This window comes from Bombus pyrosoma, linkage group LG8, assembly GCF_014825855.1.
Source record: "Bombus pyrosoma isolate SC7728 linkage group LG8, ASM1482585v1, whole genome shotgun sequence".
NCBI classification, from domain to species: domain Eukaryota; kingdom Metazoa; phylum Arthropoda; class Insecta; order Hymenoptera; family Apidae; genus Bombus; species Bombus pyrosoma.
Window position 1 is genome coordinate 2336462 of NC_057777.1, and position 23184 is coordinate 2359645.

The window sequence follows — 23184 nt, forward strand, 5'->3', positions numbered from 1 at the left end:
TGCGCGAATTCCGTTTGCTCGACGAGCTTTGAGAGGTTCCTTTCAAACGGAGGATCCTCGCATCCTCCACCGAGGAATCAATTGCAGCCGTTAGCCTTGACGTGACGAGCGTTCACGAAACAATGACTACGGCGAACATCGTCGTTCTTACGTCGAAGTGCTCGTCCCGTTTTAGCGTACCATTGTCTCACGGCTAGCATTGTATCCGTTTTACTTAGTCTCGAAAGGTGGTTGAAACTACTCTCTCGATTTCGTCTTCATCTTTCCATCCTGGCTGTAACGTTTACGATGGGATCGGAATGGATATTGCGCGTTTCCTTTGAATTGCGAAATCTGACGATTTATAGTTTAAACACTGCAATCTTTGTTCTTCGCAGAAGCGGGTTTCATACTTTCCATCGATACATTTTTATTATATGTTAATAGCAGTTGTGATAGCAGCAAGTACTAACGAAAATTGTATGTGGAGCCTGTCTTGTCTCGAATTTAGCAATTATGTAGCCTATTATCATATATACATAGTTTTGCGCAAAATTCTGTTGGTAAATGAGCTCGTCATTTGTCCGAGTGTTCATACAGAGTTTATAACAACTTTGTTAACGAGTTTAGATTCTATCGGTAGTTAATACGACCTCCTATCGAGGCAACCCATCAAATTTTCGAATTGCCAACCTCGGTTACAATGGCGTTCAGAAGTTGCTGGCTTCAAGATTAAAGTAGAGAAATGAGAGTAACAGAATGGCAATAATCGATTGATATGATATCAGCTGACCTACTCTCTATACGATCCGTCTAATATCTCTTTTAATAACTGCATTGTATTCAGATTGCCATGCTGTTTACTATACGTTTAATTCCGTCTCTACGTGACACTGCAAAATACAGCTGTCCGCATCTCCACTCTGTATTTACCCTTGGAGCGCAAATTAATTAAACGTCTGCTCGAAAGCAGCTGCCGCAAGACTCGCAAAACCCGAGGAAAAGGTCTGTGAAAAAATTGCGAAACAAAAATACAGCTGCTTTGGCGGTGCACGGCCTTCCCTTTTTCGCGTTGCTGTACAAGTTCTATCAGCGGTTTACTCTCTCCATCTTGTACATCGGATCTAAAACTTGTCATCTATTATACTTCGTTAACGTCGGCTGTTCTTTCGACGCACGAATACGCCAGAGAATTATGAACTTGTTTTTATTCTCGTCCATTGCTGTTTCATTCGATCTGATGGAAATCAAGTTACGCCTGATGCGCAGCTGTGCGTTTGGATGCGCTAAAACGTTAAATGGAATTTAATATTCATCGGCGTTTGTTGCAGTAGCATCGGTAAAAATCACTTTTACAACTCGTTCATGAACAGGTATACGCGAGCATATTTGAATCGATAGCAATCGAATTAATTTTACATGGCTGATAAATAGCATTATTATTCGTTGATACGACAAATGAAAACTTCATAAATACTGTATCAACTTCGTTGTCGATAATAGTCGGAAAGCAGTGGAAAAGGGCGTGTAAAACATCGGTAGATGCGGATGGATTTTCTTTCGCGGTGCTGTATTTATCGAGGACGACGCTTTAAATATCGGAAGATAACTCGATCAACCAAGCTGATGACCTCGATACGTGGAATTTATGAGGCACTATGGAACAGGTACCAATAACAAAAACTAACCAATATTCTCTTTGTAGACATCTCGAAAAATGTACTGTGTATTCTGTAACGATACTTTCGTTCCTCATTTTTTGATAATAAGTTTAGTAATTTTCTATGCTGTAAGAACAAGAGATATCCGGCGCTCATTTCTGCGAGAGATCGCGGCTTGCGACTACTTTTATTTGTTTTGTAAATACGTATTTTTACGTATTTTAATTTTTACGAAGATTTCAAGTGAATAATCGAGCAACGGAATCGTGCTACAAAAATACCTTTCAATCGTCAGTGTTTGATTTGACCGTGGAATTTTTAATATTTTTAATAACAACGACAGTGTCTTAGTATCTGCATCTATTTTATTCGTTTATTAATTATTCGCTAGGAATCTAATATTCGTAAGCAACTAATGGAGATAAAAGGAGAAGGGAAGGAGAAGAATAACGCGTTTCTCGTCTCATGGTCTACTCGTGAATCCATCGGTAAGACTGGCAGGCTTTTGTTTCGGAAGCCGAGTTGGCAAAAGCCAGGTCAAACGATCGTACATACATATTTGATACAGACATATTTTGTACGAACGAAATATTATAGTTTTAATGTACATCCCTTTGGCAGCGAGTGTACTCGGTATAATATAGTCACTAACTACTCGCTATAAAGGCGACTATACATCTATGCACGTTTTTGGGCTGCACGTTAGAAATACGTGATTCGTAAAAATCATTTCACGGATACCAAAAGAAGTTGAAAAGATACCGAGACGCGTGCATATACATACGTTACGTACATATACACATACGTACAATATACATAAACATTGGGAAAATTATTCTCTTAAAAGCAGTGGAGAAACAAACATATGGTACATACGTACTTATACCGACTTTGAGTGATTTCCACATTTTGCAAATTTTCCCTTCGTTTGTATGAATTCGCGAGTACCGTAGCACGTGAATACACGATCTTTTTAATAAATGATGCTCTTCAACGAATGACGTGGGATGAATATTTTCATTTGATCATGTCGCGGGGCTGAAGATACGGAGATACGTATTTTCGATCAAAAGAGATTGCTTTCTGGAATTCACAAACAGCGCAACAATTTCTGTTAAAACGAACAACTTTTTCTATAAAAAAAAAACGGCTTCTCGTTGACGGTATAGTTTAATTATTGCAGACCTAATTTTAATATATCTCCTCGATATCTCGTATCTATCTTTAATATATAATTCGTAATTTTTATTATATTCCAGCGTGGAATTGATCTTTTCTACGGGTCACGATGGCTATAGTTGCTGTATGTTATTATAGACGGATGTAAATGTGTTTCACAGTTTCAGAAATCCTAAGGTACAGATAATTATGATACACAACTTATTCGTGAATAAACAAAGGACAGTATTCGTGTTGTTTATTTAATATTCCGTTTGCGGGTTCGCGTTCGTTAGCCTATTTAGTATTCACAAAGAGGAAAGACAATTATTTCCATCTTGCAATGTCACGTGCCGTAAAATGTATTTGTTTCTCGTTCGCAAAGCTACTTTTTATAGAGTGGAGCAGCTTACGTTATTGAAAGATAACTAGAGTGATAAATGAACAGTTTCTACTGGCAACGATTTCATTGCAGTTCGTACGTTCATACGTGAAATTGCTAGCAATTAAAATATAAAAATTTCATATCGTACCATTTGATTTTTACGTCGCTGTTCGAACACGTTTGTTTTTTTCTTTTTTTTTTTTTTTTTATTCTGCCTTTGAATCGCTTCTCCGACTTAATCGAGCGATTTAATCAATTTCGTTTATAACATTAATTCAAGCATTCTCAAAATATGGAAATTATATGTAAGCTTATATTTTAAACATAATAATCATGCTAACAATATAAATATGCAAACAACGGCTCATCAGCAAGCTTACCGTTGCTAATAACAATGCGTGTGGATATCGATCGTCCTTTCGAAGCGGTGCAAAAGGAAGTCGGTAACAATTTTTTATTTTTAAATATCGAAAGTACAGGGAAGGTATATCAAGATATTAGATTTCTCGTGAAAGTCGCCGATATTAATAAGTAAATTTTATTGCCATTTCATCACCTGACAAATAACATTTTGAAACGCCTTAAGAAATACGAGCGATAAATACTCTTTTAAATCATATTCCTGAATTATTTATTGCTACATAAATATATATATATACATATAGCAGGATGAGAAGAAGAGTAAATATATACACGGATTTCCTATTATATACATATTTGGAATAAAAGGCGATACCTGTTTCATACAAACTTTATCGAACAATAAATTTGCCAGGTCTGTGACGCGCGTTCAGCCTGGCAGGCTGAAAAAAATTCCTCTATCGATCTTGGAGCAGTACCTTTCCTATCCGTTCTTATAAGATACACAGATATAACCATTGGATAGCGAATGCGGATACCGCGATAATGTATCACGTATGCACAGGCGCCGCAGCGTTCTCGTACGATGCTGAGAAATTTTACAACAGGGGAAAATCGATAGATTTCGTTAAAGCGATACTATTGCGTTCCTACGAAGAAAATTATGGTAGTGGTTGCACTCGATGAATGGCTAATCAGAATACTCGTTGCCGAGTATTTTGTTTTACAAAGATAATCCATTTCCCATCTGTCTGCGATATATTTATGCTTAGAAAGTTGTCGTGTTACTTTCCTTGATTTGTAACAACGCTTCTGACTTGTCGTCAATCTGCTAAGTTCCAGCATGGGTTTGAACGACTGCCTGGCTGTTGTTCGAGAAATTTGTTCCGCATCTGTTATGGTTGTTACACACGACAGATGGAAACGGGACAATCGATGGCTTTACGATTTACCTTTGACCTTACGCTCAGTAAACTTTCTATATAAAAACAGATGAAATGGAAAAAGATTCCGTACAGGTTGCTACTTTTCATACGCAGGTATCTCTCTTCGATCATGCGTGAAATTTCATTGTTACCGTGTCACGAACAGAGCTTCTTGTATCGTTCTGTACAGCTTGCTTCTTGATCCTCGTAATAGGAAGAATCTCGAACTCGCGAGGAAAGGGTTTTAGTTTCGCCATGCTTTGCAATAATTACTAAACTTTATGTTACTTGTTGTTTGTAACATTGACCGATTACCTCAAAGCTTTCTAACGTGTTTAACTTATCCCTTGGTTTATATCGCGGAGGCTGACCTAATTGGCAAATCAGCGACGCTGTTAGCCTTTGGACAGTCCAGCTAGTCTGGCAAGATATCTGGAAAGTCAGCTAAATGGAGGTGCGGGTCGCAAGCCAAGAGGCAGAGTTCCATGTCCATTGATTGCCAATGCGCCAGGCTACAAATTTATTACACACGGTTCTTGTTATTATCGAGCGACTGCCCAATAATTTATCTGGCAGGCCATAAAGCGCATAATTAGGACTGCACTTGTGACTTTAGTGAGAGAGCAAAGATTACAAAATTCACGAAAACAGTAAATAGTTTATTTGCGTTACGGAAAGTTGCGAGGAACGTTTAATTTGTTGCCGAGATTATTATCGTTATTATTATTATTTAGTCGCATTACAGACTTTGTAGAGTTACACGCTATTGCATTTCGTGATATTTGCATATTTATTTACTTCGATGGTCATCGCCGACTAATGTAAATATAATATCTGCTGTTTACATAATAAGTTCTAATAAGTTCGACGAACTGTTAACGTTCAAAAGCAATATTATTATGTTAATATGATAACATTTTGAAATATCGTAGTCCGTTGCAAAATTGCTACAAATTGAAATTGATTCGAACGCTATATATATATATGAAGTCTATAAAAAATACCATGAGGTAGATAAATTAGATGGAAGAGAATTATTATACGATATTACTATACACGGATAGAAACATCGTAATAAAAATATGGAACGTGAAAATTTAATACGGCTTCTTCCTCCATTTTGATATAAAATTTCTCTGTTCCGCTATATTCTATCTTTTAAAAATATAAGGTCATTTCGTTTGATCATAATTACTCCCATAAATGGTAGTATAAAAAGAAGCAGTATAAAAAGAACTCAAAATCACCGTACCGATAGGAAAGATAAATATAAAGAACGTAGTGTCATGTACTACAATGCGCTTGAAAAAGATTGGCTTTCAAGAAATAAATCCACCGTTTATAATAATAGTATTAATCGTTGCGTACGATATTTCGTTAATTCGAAGAAACTAACAATTTAGGAAAACCGAAATGATTAAATTGCTTGATTAAATCTACCTAATACCTTTATGGGAAACGTATCGTATATCAACGTTGTATACAGTGTAGTATTGAACCGAAGCCAGCTGTGGTGTCACTGGGAAAACTAGAGCCAACCTAATGAAAATTTTGCTGAAATTTCGTTCCAAAATTCCTAATTAATTAAACTTGTCGCAAATTCTGTCATTACAAAGTTACGAATAAACAGTGAATGATATTAATTGTCGTGCAGTCAGGCAGAAGTCAAATTATTACAGACGAATAATTATAGTTTCTACGGAATATGATGAATATGATTTGTAATAGATTTAGTTAGCGTCTGCCACGATATACGAAGTTTCAATTTACATTATAAAACAAAAACTTTGAGTCATTCAATTACCATAAGACGTCTTCCAATGCTGCAATTTTAGTTTTTACAATAACGCAGCATATTCTTCGCCATACTATTTGTTGTGTTTCGCTTTTAATATTTTAATTAAAACTCTCGAGTTTCTAAAGCAATATTCTTTCAACGTTAAGGTTACTGCCTTTCTTAATTTATATCTTATCAAAAGTTTGTACGCGCGCGCACGAATAGAAGGTACTTCTTTATTAACTCTTGATTGTAGTATTAAAGGTTGCTTGGAAAGACAACGTTATTAAACAAGTAGATTTATATATTCCATCTTTTTCATTTTAAGCATTAATTCGCGCAACTTAATCGAACGGTCAAAGAGGAAGGAAAATTGCTGTACAAAGTGGTAACGTCGTTTCCGCTTCTACCAAACTATTAATTTTATTATATCGATTGATATTAATTTGATTTAATATTATGTTTCCAGCCACGAACGTGTGGCAAAATACAACTTCGGAGGAAAATCATCGGAAAAGAAGCAAAAATTCGGTGACTCGACGTAACGAAATAATTTTTTCGACGCGGTAACGGAAAATAATCTGTATGGAAAAATGGTGGATAGAGGCGAGGTCGAATTAACGGGGATAGATCAAGTTACTTTTAACTTGCCGTTTATTCGTCGTATCTAGCTGCTACATTTCATTATGTATGAATACAACCCAATATATTTTGTAAATACCGTTCTGTTGTATAAATATCGAAATATCCACAAATTTCTTACGACGTAATCGTTAAATTGCATAGAAAGTATAATGTGCAAACCATGTCACGCGGTGAAAATAATAGAAGAAGGGTTAAAGGTGATGGCCTGTAATACGTTTTAAGAGCACAGTGTACACGTAAAAGTCTACCTTCGATTTAGACTTTTCTCGCATGTTTTACTTCTTACTTGTTTCTTCCTGGCTTTTAATATGCTTTTTTTACGCCATTATTTAGCCACTGGTATCGAGCAGTATATAAATATTTCAGTATGAAATAAATAATACGTAATATATTCATGAAAATAACTATATTTCTTTAAAATTTATTTTTATATGTAATTTGATTTATAGGGGAAATCGGACAAACTAATTTCTTCACAGTTGTAATTTCGAACGTAAATAGAATCGATTAGCGTCGATCGAATATTTTGTTCTTCCTTTTTCGCAGACTTTCCAGTCGTTCAAATACTTCATATACATATACGTATATCTCTCTAATTATATATAGACACTTGTTCTTAAGTATTATGCTCCAGAAATATCACCCTTAATAAAAGCCTTAAGATTGAGGGAAAAATTATACTTAGATTCGTATTGATGTAAAAATATATTAGTAAGGTAAAGGGATAAAAATATTAGAAGGAGGGTTCATGTTCGTTGGCGGAATTAATTTCGTACGTTTTGTTTTAACCGTTTGGTTAAATAATTACTATTCTTCTCTCCTTTGTTATTCTCTTGTTGCTTGCAGCCACGGATGTGTTATTTTAATATCAGGTTCTTTCGACGCGCAAACACCACATCTAAATTGAATGCGAAATTTGGTGGTAAATGTGAAACTATCGAACCGACTAATGAAAATATTTTTACATCGTTTACGTTTAATTTCAAATGTTGCAATAACCGCGCTAGGTTTCAAGGTATTGGAATTTGGTTGCCGCAGCAGAGACCACGTCGAGAAATTTATTTCTACGTTTTATAGAAAATAAGTCCAATATCTTGAAATCGTTCGTGCATTTATATAACAACTTGGTAAGAATTTTGTTTTCTACGCGGAAACATTCTGATCCGCTTGACAAATATTCGCGTTTCCTTCCGACGCTGAACACGGAAAACGTTTCTAATAAAATTATTATAAATCAACTAACATCGTTGGAAAGTATTTTCAGGGGAAAAAAACGAACGATCGCGAAACATTAAAAATTTATAATGCGTTTACAACGAACGAATAAGTTCGGAATAATAACGCAGGGATAAACGACGTTTATCCAGTATCATTCCAGTCGATCGACGACAATTGTATCGCGAATACCGTATACATAGTCGCTTAATTAAAATTCGCATCTTCCTACGCACGAATATCGTGGCAAGGAATTTGAATCGCATTGAATACCTGCCACTTGTCCACGTCGAAATTCTCACTCGTATACAATTTCAATTTCCACGCGGTTGGTATCCTCAGATGCATCGGATCGCTTTTTAACGCTCGATATCGAATGAATGCGAGCCGCGAATTGTATTATGCGTTTCAATCTCGCGACCATTAATCCGATTCGCTTCTATTATACGGCGGATATTTTACGAAACAGGGTAAACGGTATCCGTTTTTGATTCGCGTATGCGAATTAATCGTAGGTATAGTTTTTCTCTGGCTGTTGCTATTTCAATAGAACCTTTGATAAAATTGTGTAACAGAGGAACGAACGTATCCGATGTTTCCGTGTGTTTTGCCCGATGTAATCCATATGGGATGAGTCGTGAAATTGAAAGAGATCGTATCACTCGTTTTCATGGAAAATAGAACAAATGATGGAACAGGAAACATCGTGCTACTGAAATAGGTTATTAGCTACTCGGATGACCCTGTTGACGTATAATTTTACGATCCACCGCGAAGCTTCATCTATTTGAAAAAGATTTAGCGGCTTGTAATACGATATCGGAATTGCTGAAGTTCACGAGAGGAATTTAACGTTCGAGCGCAATCTGTCGCTAAAGCTTTCTTTTTTTGCGGTTTACGATTCGACAGGATTATACGAGGAAGTTCAAAGTAAACATCCCAAGTTCGATATCGAATGCCTCGAGTGCCTTTGCGTTCGACAAAGCGATCTTTGTCATCGGCTTCATAATTTATTCCCGGATTATCGGGACATAAAGCGTTTGAAATTTTCACCAAGAAACGACATATGATATTCGCGAAGGAATCTCACGTTACGATATTTTCCAATTACACGGTTTAAAATAGCGTAAAAAATTTCTGATTTATCTAATGGATCTTTTAGAAACGCACGTATTCTCACCTTTTATTCGGTCCCGCGAAAAAGGATAAGAAAAACGTAGAAAATCAACGTGCCTCGAGTCCAATCGCATCGCTGTAAAATTTCTAGCGGTTCTCCGGTCAGATATATCCTTAAATCACTACAAAATTCTAGATTCTCAATAAAGTTCTGTTTTTATGAACCAAGGCCGGCATATTATGCCGCTAAAACAGCTCGTTTCATTCCCTCTTGTTCACGTTCCTTTCATTTCTTTTTCTCGGTCTGTTACTCGTTTCCCTCTGCTTTTTGCTTGCTTTATATTTCATGCGCGCTGCCTGCGTTTCCCTCTGGTTTTCCCTTGTTCGCTCGTTTCTTCGTGTGCAATGCCGGCCCGAGAGGCCACGGAAGCGTAGTGCCAGTCGGCGTAGCATCAGAAGGGATAAATCGATTTTGTTTCGAGCTAAAAATAAGCTTCTCATGGGAGCTCATCTCGCGAAACTGGCGCGCAGTTTCTTCACTTACGCTTATCTCTTATCACACCTACAGGACGTCGGGGATCATCAAGGCGTTCGTATCAGCCGCAGCCGGTCAATAGTTTCCTCCTGTCCGTGGACTCGCACGCCCAACGATTACGATACAAACCGATTCTCAATTTTTCTCGGCAATCTCGTTTAATAATTAATTGCGCGGATTAACTGATCGCTTGTACCGTGCGCCGTCTTCAACAATCAGTCGCTCGTTAATATGCCGATTATGTAAACCGCACAATTTTGTCACGCCACCTCGTGCTTCAACGCTAGTATTTACCTAGCGGCTTGTAACGTACGTAGATGTTGGTCTTGTTCGATTAAACAACCGAAGTTTACCCTTTGAAAACTCATAATCGACGCGACTTGAGAAAACTTTTAGATTGTCAAACTTTCTTTGCCAGATAAAAATAATACGCGCTTTTAATATCACCGCGCGAACTAACGATTTCCATTATCTTCCACGGATTCCTCATTTCTACCGTGTCATCTTCAATAAGAATAGAAATGAAATACAGAAATAGAACACGACGCATAAAGGTAACTTAAACTGTTTGCGAAAGTTGAGCGACGGTTTATAAAATACTAGCAATCTTTTTAACATTCCACGGATTGCGTACACGCAGCGATTGCTATTATAAATTACACTGCGCATGTAAAATAAAAGCTTGGAAATTTTATCGTATTTGCTTGGCAACGTGGATATGGTCGTTTATTTCGAAAGTTTGCATTCGGTTAACTCTTGTGGCGGTAACAAAGAGAAAATTGCTTCATTCGCGGAATTCCACTAATACGTATCATGTAATGAAGGGAATAATCTGCATAAATTAATTTTATATCGAAGCGGTTTAGTAGACGTTCATTACAGAAGCTTTAAATGGCATAACATTGAGCGGCGTTCCGTAAGTCGTTGCAATTGTGGCTACGGTACAGTTCTACGAATGAGAGAAGTTGTGTAGTTTAGTTTCTAATTAAGTATACTTTATCGTCATTAATTTACCACCATTGTCGAAATGCATCTGCTAATTCGTAGCTAATAATTACGTAATCTTCTCTTCCACCTATCTCTCTTTACATATTTTCTTCGTTAAATCATCGAGATCGAGAAAGGTTTTTCTCTTTCGATAAGAAATCGAGGATGGAATCAGGCACGACGCGACGCCTCCGCTAAATTTATGACTGACGCAATATGCGTAGAAAATATATGTATGTAGTATCGAAAAAAGGGTGGTATACGCTTCGTCTATTATATATTTAAGGTATAAACTAAGAATCGCAAGAGTGCCGGAGAAGAGAGAAATAAGGAGAGAGAGAGAGAGAGAGAGAGAGAGAAAGAGAGAGAGAGAGAGAAAGAGAGAGAGAGAGAGAGAGTGTGTGTGTGTGTGTATAAGTAAGAGTGTATGCCTTGGTGACGTCAAAGCTAAATGAGTAAAGGAGTGGGAGAAAGATGCGAGGGTTGAGGGTCAGCAATTTTTGACCTGAGAAGTCAGAAGTTGGGAACCCAGCGTTAGGGTAAGACGTACGAAGATATTGTAGTCAATTTTTGTATTGGGTATTGCTTGTACGGATAGAACTAAACTTAATTTCAAATAAACCATCCTTTCTTGTCCTTGCTCTAGACCATATTTTGATACTACATGTATAATCGTACATCTTAAAAAATATTTTAAGCACGAAAATAACATTTCACGTGCTCCTTTGTGACAGATTATGAGAAGGTTATAAATAGTAACGGTGTATATGAAACCGGCAATGGCGTTGTTTTTCACAAGAGAATTTTCAAGTGACAAAGGCTTACAACAGGTCACGGGATATTTTTAGTGCTCGGTGAAGTTATTCCAAAGAAAATAAAAGTGTCGTAATACCCTTGAATATTATTATCGATTAATAATTATTATTGAATAAAAAAAGAACCACTGGCACGATATTCTTCGTAAATAAAGTTCACGTAGTTAATTCGTTCCTTTTCCCGCAGATTAACTCTCGATCGTTCGTTTTTCATTGAAAAATTTCAAGCGAATCCCCGTCAAATCGTTTGTCCGTTTTAACGTAAACGATGCAAGTTGATAGATCGTTACGAACGAATTGATAAGACTCCAACTCGGCATCGAAGCCGAACCAACCGACGCCTGTGGTACAGCGACACGTCTTCTTCAGGCATCTTCAAGATCATCTTAAGACATCAAAAGCAAAGGCACTTTCAGCGGAATCAAGAGCTCTTCCATCGAAACGTTTACTGTTAACCCGTTTTGTTTCGATTTCATTCGTATATTATGCCAGGTAGATTACAGTTGTACGTATTGGCAATTCCGTATTCGGATCAATAATGATAAGTGGCATCGGCAATCCCCGTGAAACGCGAACGTCTCAGAGCCGACGTGGCTTCATAACGTCGATTAACTTATTCCCCTGTGACTTTCTGCTTAACAACGGACGATGCATCGGCATGTGAATCGAGTCTCGGATAGTATTAGCGTTTCTAGTTTCTACCGAACGATCTTGTTAGTATTCATTGTTTCGTGACGTGGTGCTGTTATGCTTGACGACGTGATCATCGATTCGATGCGCATCGAAATGTTTCGATAAACGCAACGCGCTACAACGTAATAAATTAATTACGTCGATTAATTCGTTTCTCGTGTACAAGCAGATGTAATTCTTAGAAAATTACGATACGTTATATCGATAAATCATCGGTACGTACGAATCCTATTGAAATTTTCGTTTTTACGAAATAATTACGTTACCAGAATTTCGGATACATAGCGCAAATCTATTTTTTTTTTCGAGAAAACACATACACACGGAATTTTTAAATACAGCCAATTTAATTTATTTATAATTTATAATTCGTTAAAGTAGGAATAATTAAGCGAGAAACGAAAAGTTTGTTTGACAGTTACTTCGTAAAATTCAAAAGCAAAATGCGTACTTCGTTAATTTCTTTGATCATTTTTAACGATTTTCGCTCGTTTAATGGCTTTCAACGAAACGATTATCCATGAACTTTCTTTCTTGTCTTTTTGCGCTATCTATAATTTCAGTTTGCCCAGTATCTTCATATAAAAAAAAAAAAACGATCGTTGGGATTAAACGTTTGCAAGCGTTTCGATAAAACATTGATTTTGCGTAAACCGTCTAAATCTTTCATAAAGATATTTCATTTGTTCCAATATTTCGAACCTGTGTATTATTGATTTGTATTCGCGGCTAAGGATTCATATATCTTCCATTAGGTTGTCCGAAAAGTGTCTTTCCTTTACAGACACGTCCTTTGCAACGACGCATCTTTATACAAACATGAAACCTAATCTATCGAACGTTGTGATCTTTACCTTGATAGAACAAAATGGATCATACGTAATTCGATAAAATAATATAAAACGGAAAATATTGTGCGTCCATTATTTCCTCATAAAACGAAAGATACTTTTCGAACGACCTAATGTTTATAAATTATTATTGTTATTTTACATCAGGTACATGTACGCTACCATTATTTTTCATACATACTTGCGTGTATTTGTTTGAAATGGACATATATTGAATTAGCACGGATAATGTTTTCATTTATACGAAGAATGAAAGATTCGATCGATGTGTTTAACGTTTCCTATATTGGACGTCGTTAAACGTAACAGTTTATCGATTAGAAATAGATTTTCATATTAATTAGTATGATGCGTTATAAACGATTTTACATCTCGAAAGTTTGTCATTGAAATCGACGTTTGAACACGATTTCTGCGTCATCGAAGCATAATAACGTGCAGAAATTAACGCGCGCTAATTTACGCAATTCACACAATACGCAGAGTAATTTAGCGCGAAATATTCGAAGTGAATATCATCGGAACGAAACGGGATATAGAAATACGGTGTTTCAAAAGTTTCGTACGTTCGTAAAGACCGTGTTTCGTTATTTCGCTTATATAGTTCGCGGAATGTGAAATATTTCTACACAGAAATAGCTCGTATTGATTCGTTTGCCTATACAAAAGCGCAAAACAAATTGCTCAAAGCCATTGAAATTATTCGCAGTACCTTTTCCTCGACTTTAGATCTGAAAATAAATTGACATGTCCTACGTGTTTCGTTTTCCCTGCTGTAACGATAGGTGCGTACTGTTGCACGTTCCACGTGTATACAAAATGTCACCGAGTATGTGTGCGCAAGATTAACGATACTCGCTGGAATATCTACGATTTCGATCGTTACGTTAGAGCGAGAAAAAATAAGCGTGGAAGAAATAGAGGAAAAGGTTCGTCAGACGATTTATCGATACCGTCACTCGTCCTACGTCTGACCGAAGCTAATCTCTTCTACTTGAAACGACCCGATGCTTCCTTGTCGTTTCGCTGATTTTCCTTCGATTAATAGACGTTGAGATTAAGTAAGCCGTGACGATATAAGTAAACGATTCATCTTGAAAAAGAACTCGCACGATATTCCTCTCAGCAGGTGCGTTGGCAGGTTGGCAGGTTCGTGGCAGAACTCGTCTCCGCAGCATCAATTCTTTATATCGTCGGCATAAACAACGTCCCTAGGAAGTTGTTCTTTCCACCAGCTAGGGAGCTGTTTTCCTCCTCGCTTCCGTTAAATATTTACACTCGACGTCCGTTCCAATTTCATCCGGCTGTACGAGTGCCTGGCCCGTATCTGGATTTGTACTTCGTACACTATACTTCTGTATTTGTTCAGTCGGATTCGACGGCTGAAAAGGTATGATTAGCTCATCGAGACGGAAAACTGCTGCCCCTACGTATCGCTGCCTCGTTCGCTTCCGATTTTCTTCGATACCAATACACGCAGGAGAGGATAACGTCTAGCCGATATTTCGTAGTTTAAAAACAGAAAAACGTACGTATGCTGTGAAATCTGTGCTGGATTTAGTACGCGCTAGAATTAAAACAGATCAAACGAAGCTGATAGTTTATATTTCTATTTCCACGTATCGTCCACCGTAAAATCTGTCTTCGTTGCTGTACCTTCGCATTCTTTTTATTTGTCCAGTTGCGTTTCGTGGTTAACCAAGCGGCGGTGAAAAAAAGAATACAGTATTTTCGTTGGAATCTGGAGTACCTTTCGCGCATGAATTTAAATTAGCCACAGAAACAGGCTGAAATATTAATCCGGGAATACTCGCGAAAATTCTACGAACGAAGAAACACCGCTGGTCACAAAGATATTTCACAAATCGAGAAAGCGTTCTCAGAACCTATGCATAAAAGGAATAATCTGTTGTCATTCTTTCTTATGCTCGAAAGAAATAATAATAAAAACATTGTCATATCGCGAGATTAATTATTTCGTGTTTTTCATCATTAAGAGACAGGGAAGGTGTCCCTTTATAATTGGCCAGGGATTTAGCTCGTTTTGTTCGCGAGTCAATTCTGGCTCCCAGTCACGGGTAACAAGATACTCGCATAGCTAGCAATCAAAGTAATCACTTTTTCTTGTAAAGTGGATACAGATGATCCAGCAGGTAGGTACCTTCCGCTATCGAATTTCGTCAGATCTGATTCGTTCTGTGACAATTTCTGACTTCGTCGGATGGAGGAATTAAACGGTTAAGACGACATGGTCAGATTATAATAGTCGATGAAAGTTAGAGTCTCGTTTAATGGCATTGAGCAACGAATACCATACGATCGGATATCGAATAATTAAAAATTATCCGCTCAAGGGAACAAAGGTTTTTATATTCATGATAAAACCTTGCTTGCTGATGCGCTTTGTAGGATAATTTTATTAGAAAAGTCATAGCCGGGGAACATTTTTCAGAGAAAATAAAGCGTTTAACGTTAATACCCTTAATAATAATAATCCTTCACCGAGAAAAGACGATATTCGCGAAAGAATTTTGCCAAACTTTGCGTTCTTACTAATATACTTAATGCAATTAGAAGTTGAACGATATTATAAAAGTTGGACGAATTGAACGTTGCAAAGGGAGCGATAATTCGAGAACTATTTTCTCGTACCAACATATCGCATGTACGCAGAACGTAATTAGACGAATGAAAAGATAACGAAACAAGCAGAACGACGCGAATTAGGCTAACAAATGAGAAAGGTAGGATAGAAACACAGAATGGCCTTGGCCGCATATCCCCTGCAGAGTATCAAAGTTAAAGGGTGTGGTTGGAGGCTGACTTTAATCCACGTTGGCCAAAGGAACATTAATTCCCTAGCGATGATTACTATTAATAGTCTCTCTTTCGTCGAAACGACGGTATACCTACTCGCATATTCGCGCGTTGTTTGTCCTGAATTTCGATTGAATCGTGACCTCACAGCTTAGACAAACTTCGAACGATGCTCTACATATACATTTACAATTCCTCGTACATTTGACTAGTAAATTGGTGGATATATCACGCGTCGAACGCTTTCCCACTGTTCTGCGATTTCGACGAAAAATCGTTCGGTTCCTTTACCTTATCGTACAGCTAGGTGTGATCGACGATCGTTCGAACTTGCAATCCCACGCTGAAACGAAATTATGATAGATTGCCAAGACATGGAACAAATTATTTCCATTTGCCCGAGGATTTCTGTGATAGACCTAGCTGACTTTAAAACGGAGAGCAATTAGCACGACCTAAATATAAATGGAGCAAGAAAAGTTGGCGTTTGAACGATTTTGACGTTAATGAGAAACATTATTCGACTAATGCTACGTTTCTAAAGCCTCGCGTGCGAATAAAAAATTAGGAAACATTCGATATTTATTTTCTTTCGTACCGTTAGCTTGTATCGTATCATGCGATCACGTTTCGAAGATAAACGCGTAATTATTTTCGCGAAGGCAGAACGTGAGAAATTATGAATTTCAAGCTATACGAAATCATGGCGAAGCCGTGTGAGGCTTTCCGCTAAAGATTATGTAAAGCAGAACAGATCTTTGAGGCGGGTAACGCATGAATAAACTGCGGCAGTCTGAGAATTTCGTGGAGAAACAGGAGAGCGGCGAAAACACTGACGTAATAGGTCAAGTGAGACAGAAAAGGGATTATTTCCGCTCTTCTCTAGGGATCCTATCATAAAACTTCCCTACCTTAATTGGCATCGCAAAAAAAAAAAGAAAAAAATTGAAACTCGAGCACCGGGCGGAAAGGCGAGAGCCAAGAATCGTTTTCTCCCCCGAGAGAAACTTTCGTAGCTGAGTCGGCGGCAAATTGTCTGTAAGTAACGTCTAATATGCGTCCTCGTGGTGGAGAAAGTACGTGCTTGACAACCGCTTGATGGATTACTGGCGTCCCGTTGGCTCGCCTTGTACACAGGACCGTAATCGACTCGATAATAAGAACTTCTGGTTCCGATGTTTTTCTCTGTCGAGATATACCGATGTCGACGACAGATCTCTCAAAGATTTATTAAACGTCTCTCTTTTTCATCACTTTGTTTCGACGCTCTCGATCATTTCGGCAATCTTTTACGCAAACTTATCGCGCTACCTTTGTATTCGTTCTTTCCATTGAAACGTACCATTTTTTAAGCAGCGAACGTATTTGTCGTGGGTTTCACAGATGTTCGGTTAAGTCGTACGTGTACGGAGGAAACGAAACACGATGAAGGACGTGTCGCAACATGGAACGTATGGAAACACGATTTCGCAGTGTGAGAAATTAGAAGGTCGAGGCAGAAAGTGTCGAGCGATACTCAAAGTCGAGACAGTAGCAACAAAACTGCTGTGCGTGCGGCGCGAGAATCGAAACGCAGTAAAATTTGTGTAAAGCGGACTAAATTCTTCGTGCAACGCAACGCTACTCGTCGCATCGACAGATCTACGCTTTCGTTTATTGATAACATTCGCTTTTGTATTAATAATACGCTTCTCGCGTATAAAACGCATAATCTGCTCGTAACATGTCGTAAAATATTTCCTTTCCACCAGAGTACCACGTTCTCATCTTCGTGCGTCTTCATGAAATTATTATTACCGTTAGAATAATTCAGTATGTTTCGTAAAAGCTTTTCATTTCGTACAAGGAATATCGTTTTATTTGTACGCGTAAATACGGTTTGGAATTGAAAGCCTATTTGTTTCGATATTCGATACGAACAACCAAGCAACAAATTCGAAATCTCTCTCGCGAAGAATTTCCCATCTTTGCATCTTCTAACCACAGTTTCTCGAATTAATCAAGAATTCCGTCGACATCGATTTCGTCGACCTAAATAGTTGCATTAGTTGAATCTACATTATTGCACGTGTCACTGAAAGTTGGAGCGGCTTCGAGTTTTGAACGCTCTGTCAGCATAATTTCATTGCAACTGGCCGTACACATCTTCGATCGTTGACAAACACATTGTACGGTTCACTCGTTGTCGACCTCGGACCGGAGGTTTCGTTTACAATAGGCCACATGCTCTCTCGTGCGTCCGCTCTCTCGTGTAGATCGTACGCTCGACAACGTACCCGCAGTACGATGTCGCGGGTTATAATAAAACGCTTGAGTCAATACGGCGAAATGTACAATTACGAGTACCTGATCGGTCGGAATGTGTTTAACGCCTGACTCGTCATGGCGCATATTTTATTACGCCCGCATCTCTGCCTTTTGTATATTTGTTTCTGGTTCGTTAAAACTGTTCGATGAATTTCCGAGGTTCGAAGCTGCCACGCAACGACCCTATCCATCACTATGGTCGCCGTTGGAACGATTTATATTAAAACACGGTTTCTTCCAGATTTTTGTCGATCTATTGGCGAATAATAAACGAGTAAGCTATCAACTTGAAACCTGTTTAGCAGCGTAAACCCGTTGTTTGCTTCGGACGAGATTTTCTTTCAAGTTCATACGCCCGTTTTCGTAATTAACCGTATCACTGACAACGAGTATAGCGAATAAGTTAATTTTACAGGAACATCGCCATAAACGCGTCATTCCACGGATACGAAATGGAATTTGATTAATTATGCTTTTGCTACACGATATGTTTCAGCACTGTTTCGCGATATCCTATAGAAGGGAGAATCAACGATCATACGAGCTAAAAGCGGCTACAGAGTCAGACTGCAAAACGTGGATCGAAGCTATACGAGAAGCTAGGTAACTATATACTGTGTGTGTAATTTATAGGACGAAATGAGCGTGATTAAAACGATGATATCTTCGCATAGTTCGGGTCCAAGGTCTTTAAAATATCAAAAGAAGCGGAGCTTAACAATATGAAAAGAGTGGAGAAATAAATCATAAAATAACTTCTTGCGCCTTGTCCTTTCTCGTATTTTGTAAAATAGCAATATGATTACTTTAATTTTTTTTATTTCCATAGCTCGCACGGCTGCCATAGATTTTTAGATCGTGGTTGGCTTGTCTGTTCTTTTTCACGTTAGTGCCTTAATGGTTTTGCCTATGTGACAAACGTGATCGCGCTGGCAATGCCTCCAGGTGTGTCAAACGACCATAACGTTCTCTACGTGCGTCACTAACATCGCATGTTGTTCATCGTCCGTTCTTTTTTCTTTTGCCAAAGCAAACGGGCAACCAACCGTTGCCCCTGATCCTTCTTTTATCGATTCCCAACTATTATTAACAAAATTTGAACGAAACTTCAACGATCAGAATCGGGTTTTCCTGTATTTTAACATAAAAGTAATTTTATCCGTGTTCGAATAGGATCAAGTAAGATCTGAAATGGATAGAGAGCTGGAAAAAACGTTCAGGCTTATATTTTAATATTGTTCTCCCTTATCGAAGCCGACTTTTATAATCCTTGCAAAGGATACGTACGAAAAGGATATCTTCTTCCTTAGATCAACGTGGACTTATATTACCAACATATATATATATATTATATACAATACGTACGTTTGCTCTTTTGAGTTATTGGTTTCTCTGATTACTGGCATTTTACATTTTACGACTCGGCACGATGTAATGTTACTCGTATTACGTCCGCCAATAGCATGTTTTTGGGATGCTACCGAGTTTGTTGTTTGTCATCGCGTGAAAGGACTAGTGGCTATCGATTAAATTTCAGTCGGTAGGGGAATTGGAGTTATTTGCACTTGTACTAATAAAAATCGTTTGTTCCAATCGAGATATATGATACGGAAAGATATTTAAATAGAAAATGTCGACAACTTTCATTTTCATCGGAAATTTTAATATATTCTAAGCCATCGGTGCATACGAAGAAGAATAAAATGAAATTACACAATGGACATATAAAAGAAACAAACCATTTAATAGCGTACATAGAACGCTTAGACTCTGTTGTCTGATCAATTTCGGTTCGATACTACTTGAAACGACTGCACGCTTTTCTAAAGTGATTCTTAACTCGTCAATGTGTCAAGCTCGTTTACACTTGTACTGTCTACAGTCACTCGCAAATTCTTTGCAAATTTGAGATTGAACGAGTTTTTTAAAATCGTGCCAAACGTCTTGAAGCTTCTGCAGATTTTAGGAGAATTAGCTTACTAAATGAGGTATAAAAGAAATTTGAGAAAAATTGCAATTGGAATGAATACTATTTTAAGCATACGATAAGAAAGTTAAAGAATGCGACGTTTGCTTTTTCCTTTCGCGATTGCGAACAATTGCAATTTTTTCAAAAATATTTTTATGCGTCATATGGCAAGCTCTAATCCTCCTAACTTTTAAATAAAAACCGATCCGTTTGGTCCGATTTTAAAAAAGCTTGAGAGGGTTGCAACAGTTTCACGAGTCACTGTAGTATCTAAAATCGGCTTTAACAAGATGTACAATAACAAGTCAGATGGAATGCCATTCTAAAACTACTACATATAAATATCGTAAAAAATATTGCAAAGACGAACAACGCTAGCTTCCTACTTGCAATTTCATAGTTTAACATCTGCTATAGCTGTACGTTGTTCATCTGACTAAATCTACCAAGGCTTATGATAATCAGAATTGTATTAAAATCTTTTGCTTGGCTGGAATTACGATGAATTTTGACCTAATTAAAACGTAAGCACGGAGGCAGACGTGTGTATCTGTTCCACTGGCAACTTGATTATTGATTGCAGTTTCAACAGATTGCTGTTGCAAAAGGAGGAGCTCGAGCAGAAGCATTTGCACCTGTTGCAGATTGTCGAGTCCGAGAAGACGGCTAAGTGGCAGTACACACAGCAATGCGAGGAGCTCGCATCAGAGATAAAGAAGCTCCGAGGGGAGGTATGTTAAACACTAGCTTCGCCTAATTTTCAAGTAATGGAATTTGAGCTAAGATTATTCGAATTAGTTAGGAAATTTGCCCCGAAGGGTGTTGTCACGATTCTTTGTAATGTGACACGATGTGAAAAACGTCAATTTGCATAACAACTAAAACGACTGGATACGTGCTTATTTTCTACATAATACAAACGATACGACAAAAGAGACAAAATTGTTCACATTGTTGCAACTATGACGGAAACGTAGTTACTCTCGAAAGATTATTGTCACATTCGTGGACAGGTTCCTGGGTTTCGTTACGGTTTAACAATGACGGCTATGGGAAACGTCGTAAACGTTTCCTAAACTCCGATCGTCCCTTGCGACAACAGTATTTCGTGAGATAAGGATGGTTCGTTATGGTTACGGTCTGCTATGGGATAAGCTTTCGTTAAAACTTTCTCCGATGTTGTAACAACGAATCTAATTTCGCATACAAAATGAATTACCTTTTTTCCAAGAAACAAAGCACTACGAAGAAGGTATTAACAGTGATGACAATTGGAATGAAAAATGTATATATACATCATATACGGTATAATCTCACCTTTACATTAATTTAATTAACTGATATCTATTCCTCTCCGAGTATACGCATATAAAGATCGTCAGAAGAATAGGTAGCTCGATGTTACAAAAATTCCTTGACCTGAAAAGTCCCGTATATTAAATACGAGAATGTCCATTCTAATTTATATCTGAAAATAAAAAAAGAAGAGATTCACGTATTCGTATCATAATGAAAATTCTACTTTGTCAGTTCCTTTTTAATTAAATCGGTATAGTACATTTCAGTATTCGTCTATTAAAGCGATTTAAGGGCATATCACGTATTATACGTGATATTGCGACGTAATCTAACTCGACACATCCGATAACTTCGAAGAAGGAGTTTTTGAAAGTTTCTCTCACTTTATTCTTACGTTATCTTGTGTGATTCGTGTTCATGCAGCTGTGCGCCCTGAAGAAAGAGTTAAGGCCTGCAGCTTCGTCGTATCCAGGAAGACCGGGAGTTCAAAGGACCATGTCCCAAGGCACTGGCAGTTTATACATGTCGGGATCCTCTTTTGGATACGAGGCGCATGGTTCGGGAATTTCAGCGTTTGGATTACGAGATATCAGCGAGGGCTCGATCGAGATGCAGAAAATTAAAAAGGTTCAAAGCTTCTTCAGGGGTTGGCTGTGCCGCAGGCGTTGGAAGCAGATCGTCGAGCAGTACATTAAAAGCCCTCATGCTGAGAGCATGCGTAAGCGGAACAGGTAGGAATTACTGTCCTTATTCGTTCAATCTTTAGCATAAACACATAACAATCACCTAAGATAGCAACGGTGCTGAAAGCTTTCTCGAATCTAATTACGATTATTAGATCAAATTCTTAGAATGTGAAAACGTTAAATATTTTTGTAAAGACGGCGATGGAAGATGGAACGGGGGATAAATTCAAATGGGATTAATATAGCGTCCTATCCTGTAGTATCTTAAACATTAACGCTATCTTACAGGGAACAGGTGTGAGTTAGTTCCAATTAATTAATTGATTTAACTTTGTCCATGTTGGTTGTACGATTATTATACGTAATGTGTATATATACATTGATCTCGAAACAGGTGTACATTGAAATTGATTTACTTGCAAATAAATAGCCTGTCGAGTAATCGAAACAACCGTATATTGTATCGATAACAATTACGCTTTAATAAGGATAATACGACGCGTGTGTATCTGTGAAATGTCAGCGATAATATTTGTGGAATATTAAATGATATTTAATTACTAAATAGTGGTTTAACGCGACGTTGATTATGCAACATTGTTCGTTTCGAAAAGTAGTTAGACGAAACGTTTATTACCGTACATGTTTGTCGCTATCGAACTTGTTACGTTTGTTTCGTGTTGCTCGTGTATTCTCATTCGATTAAATACTCTCCCGAGACGTGCATTCGCTTAATAAATGTTTGATCGAGGAAAAGAATAGAACAAACAGAGGCAGCACTCTGTCCCTCGAGGTGCCACAGCAAAAACAATTTCAGATAGCAAACTTTGCTTCGATAAATAATATAGAGCATTATTTGCCTGGTAGAATTTTGTACTTAGTACGCTTCAGTTTCATTATTAATTAGTCATCCAGACAATTCCCGCGGTTTTTGCTGTAATTTTAATCCCGTATACGCAGACATATTTGAAACATTATGCAAAAGTAGCGAAATGAGACGATA

General features: G+C 37.7%; 1 protein-coding gene across 4 annotated transcripts in view; it reads left to right on the forward strand.

Annotated features, from left to right (window-relative positions):
- LOC122570200 (ras-specific guanine nucleotide-releasing factor 1-like) overlaps positions 1-23184 on the forward strand; it is a 58587-nt gene that overhangs the window by 12958 nt on the left and 22445 nt on the right. For all 4 annotated transcript variants that reach the window (XM_043732220.1, XM_043732221.1, XM_043732219.1 and 1 more), the window contains 3 exons: positions 18724-18830; positions 20780-20927; positions 21919-22226. In XM_043732220.1, the coding sequence (XP_043588155.1) occupies positions 18724-18830; positions 20780-20927; positions 21919-22226 (563 nt within the window). The remainder of the gene's footprint in view (positions 1-18723; positions 18831-20779; positions 20928-21918; positions 22227-23184) is intronic.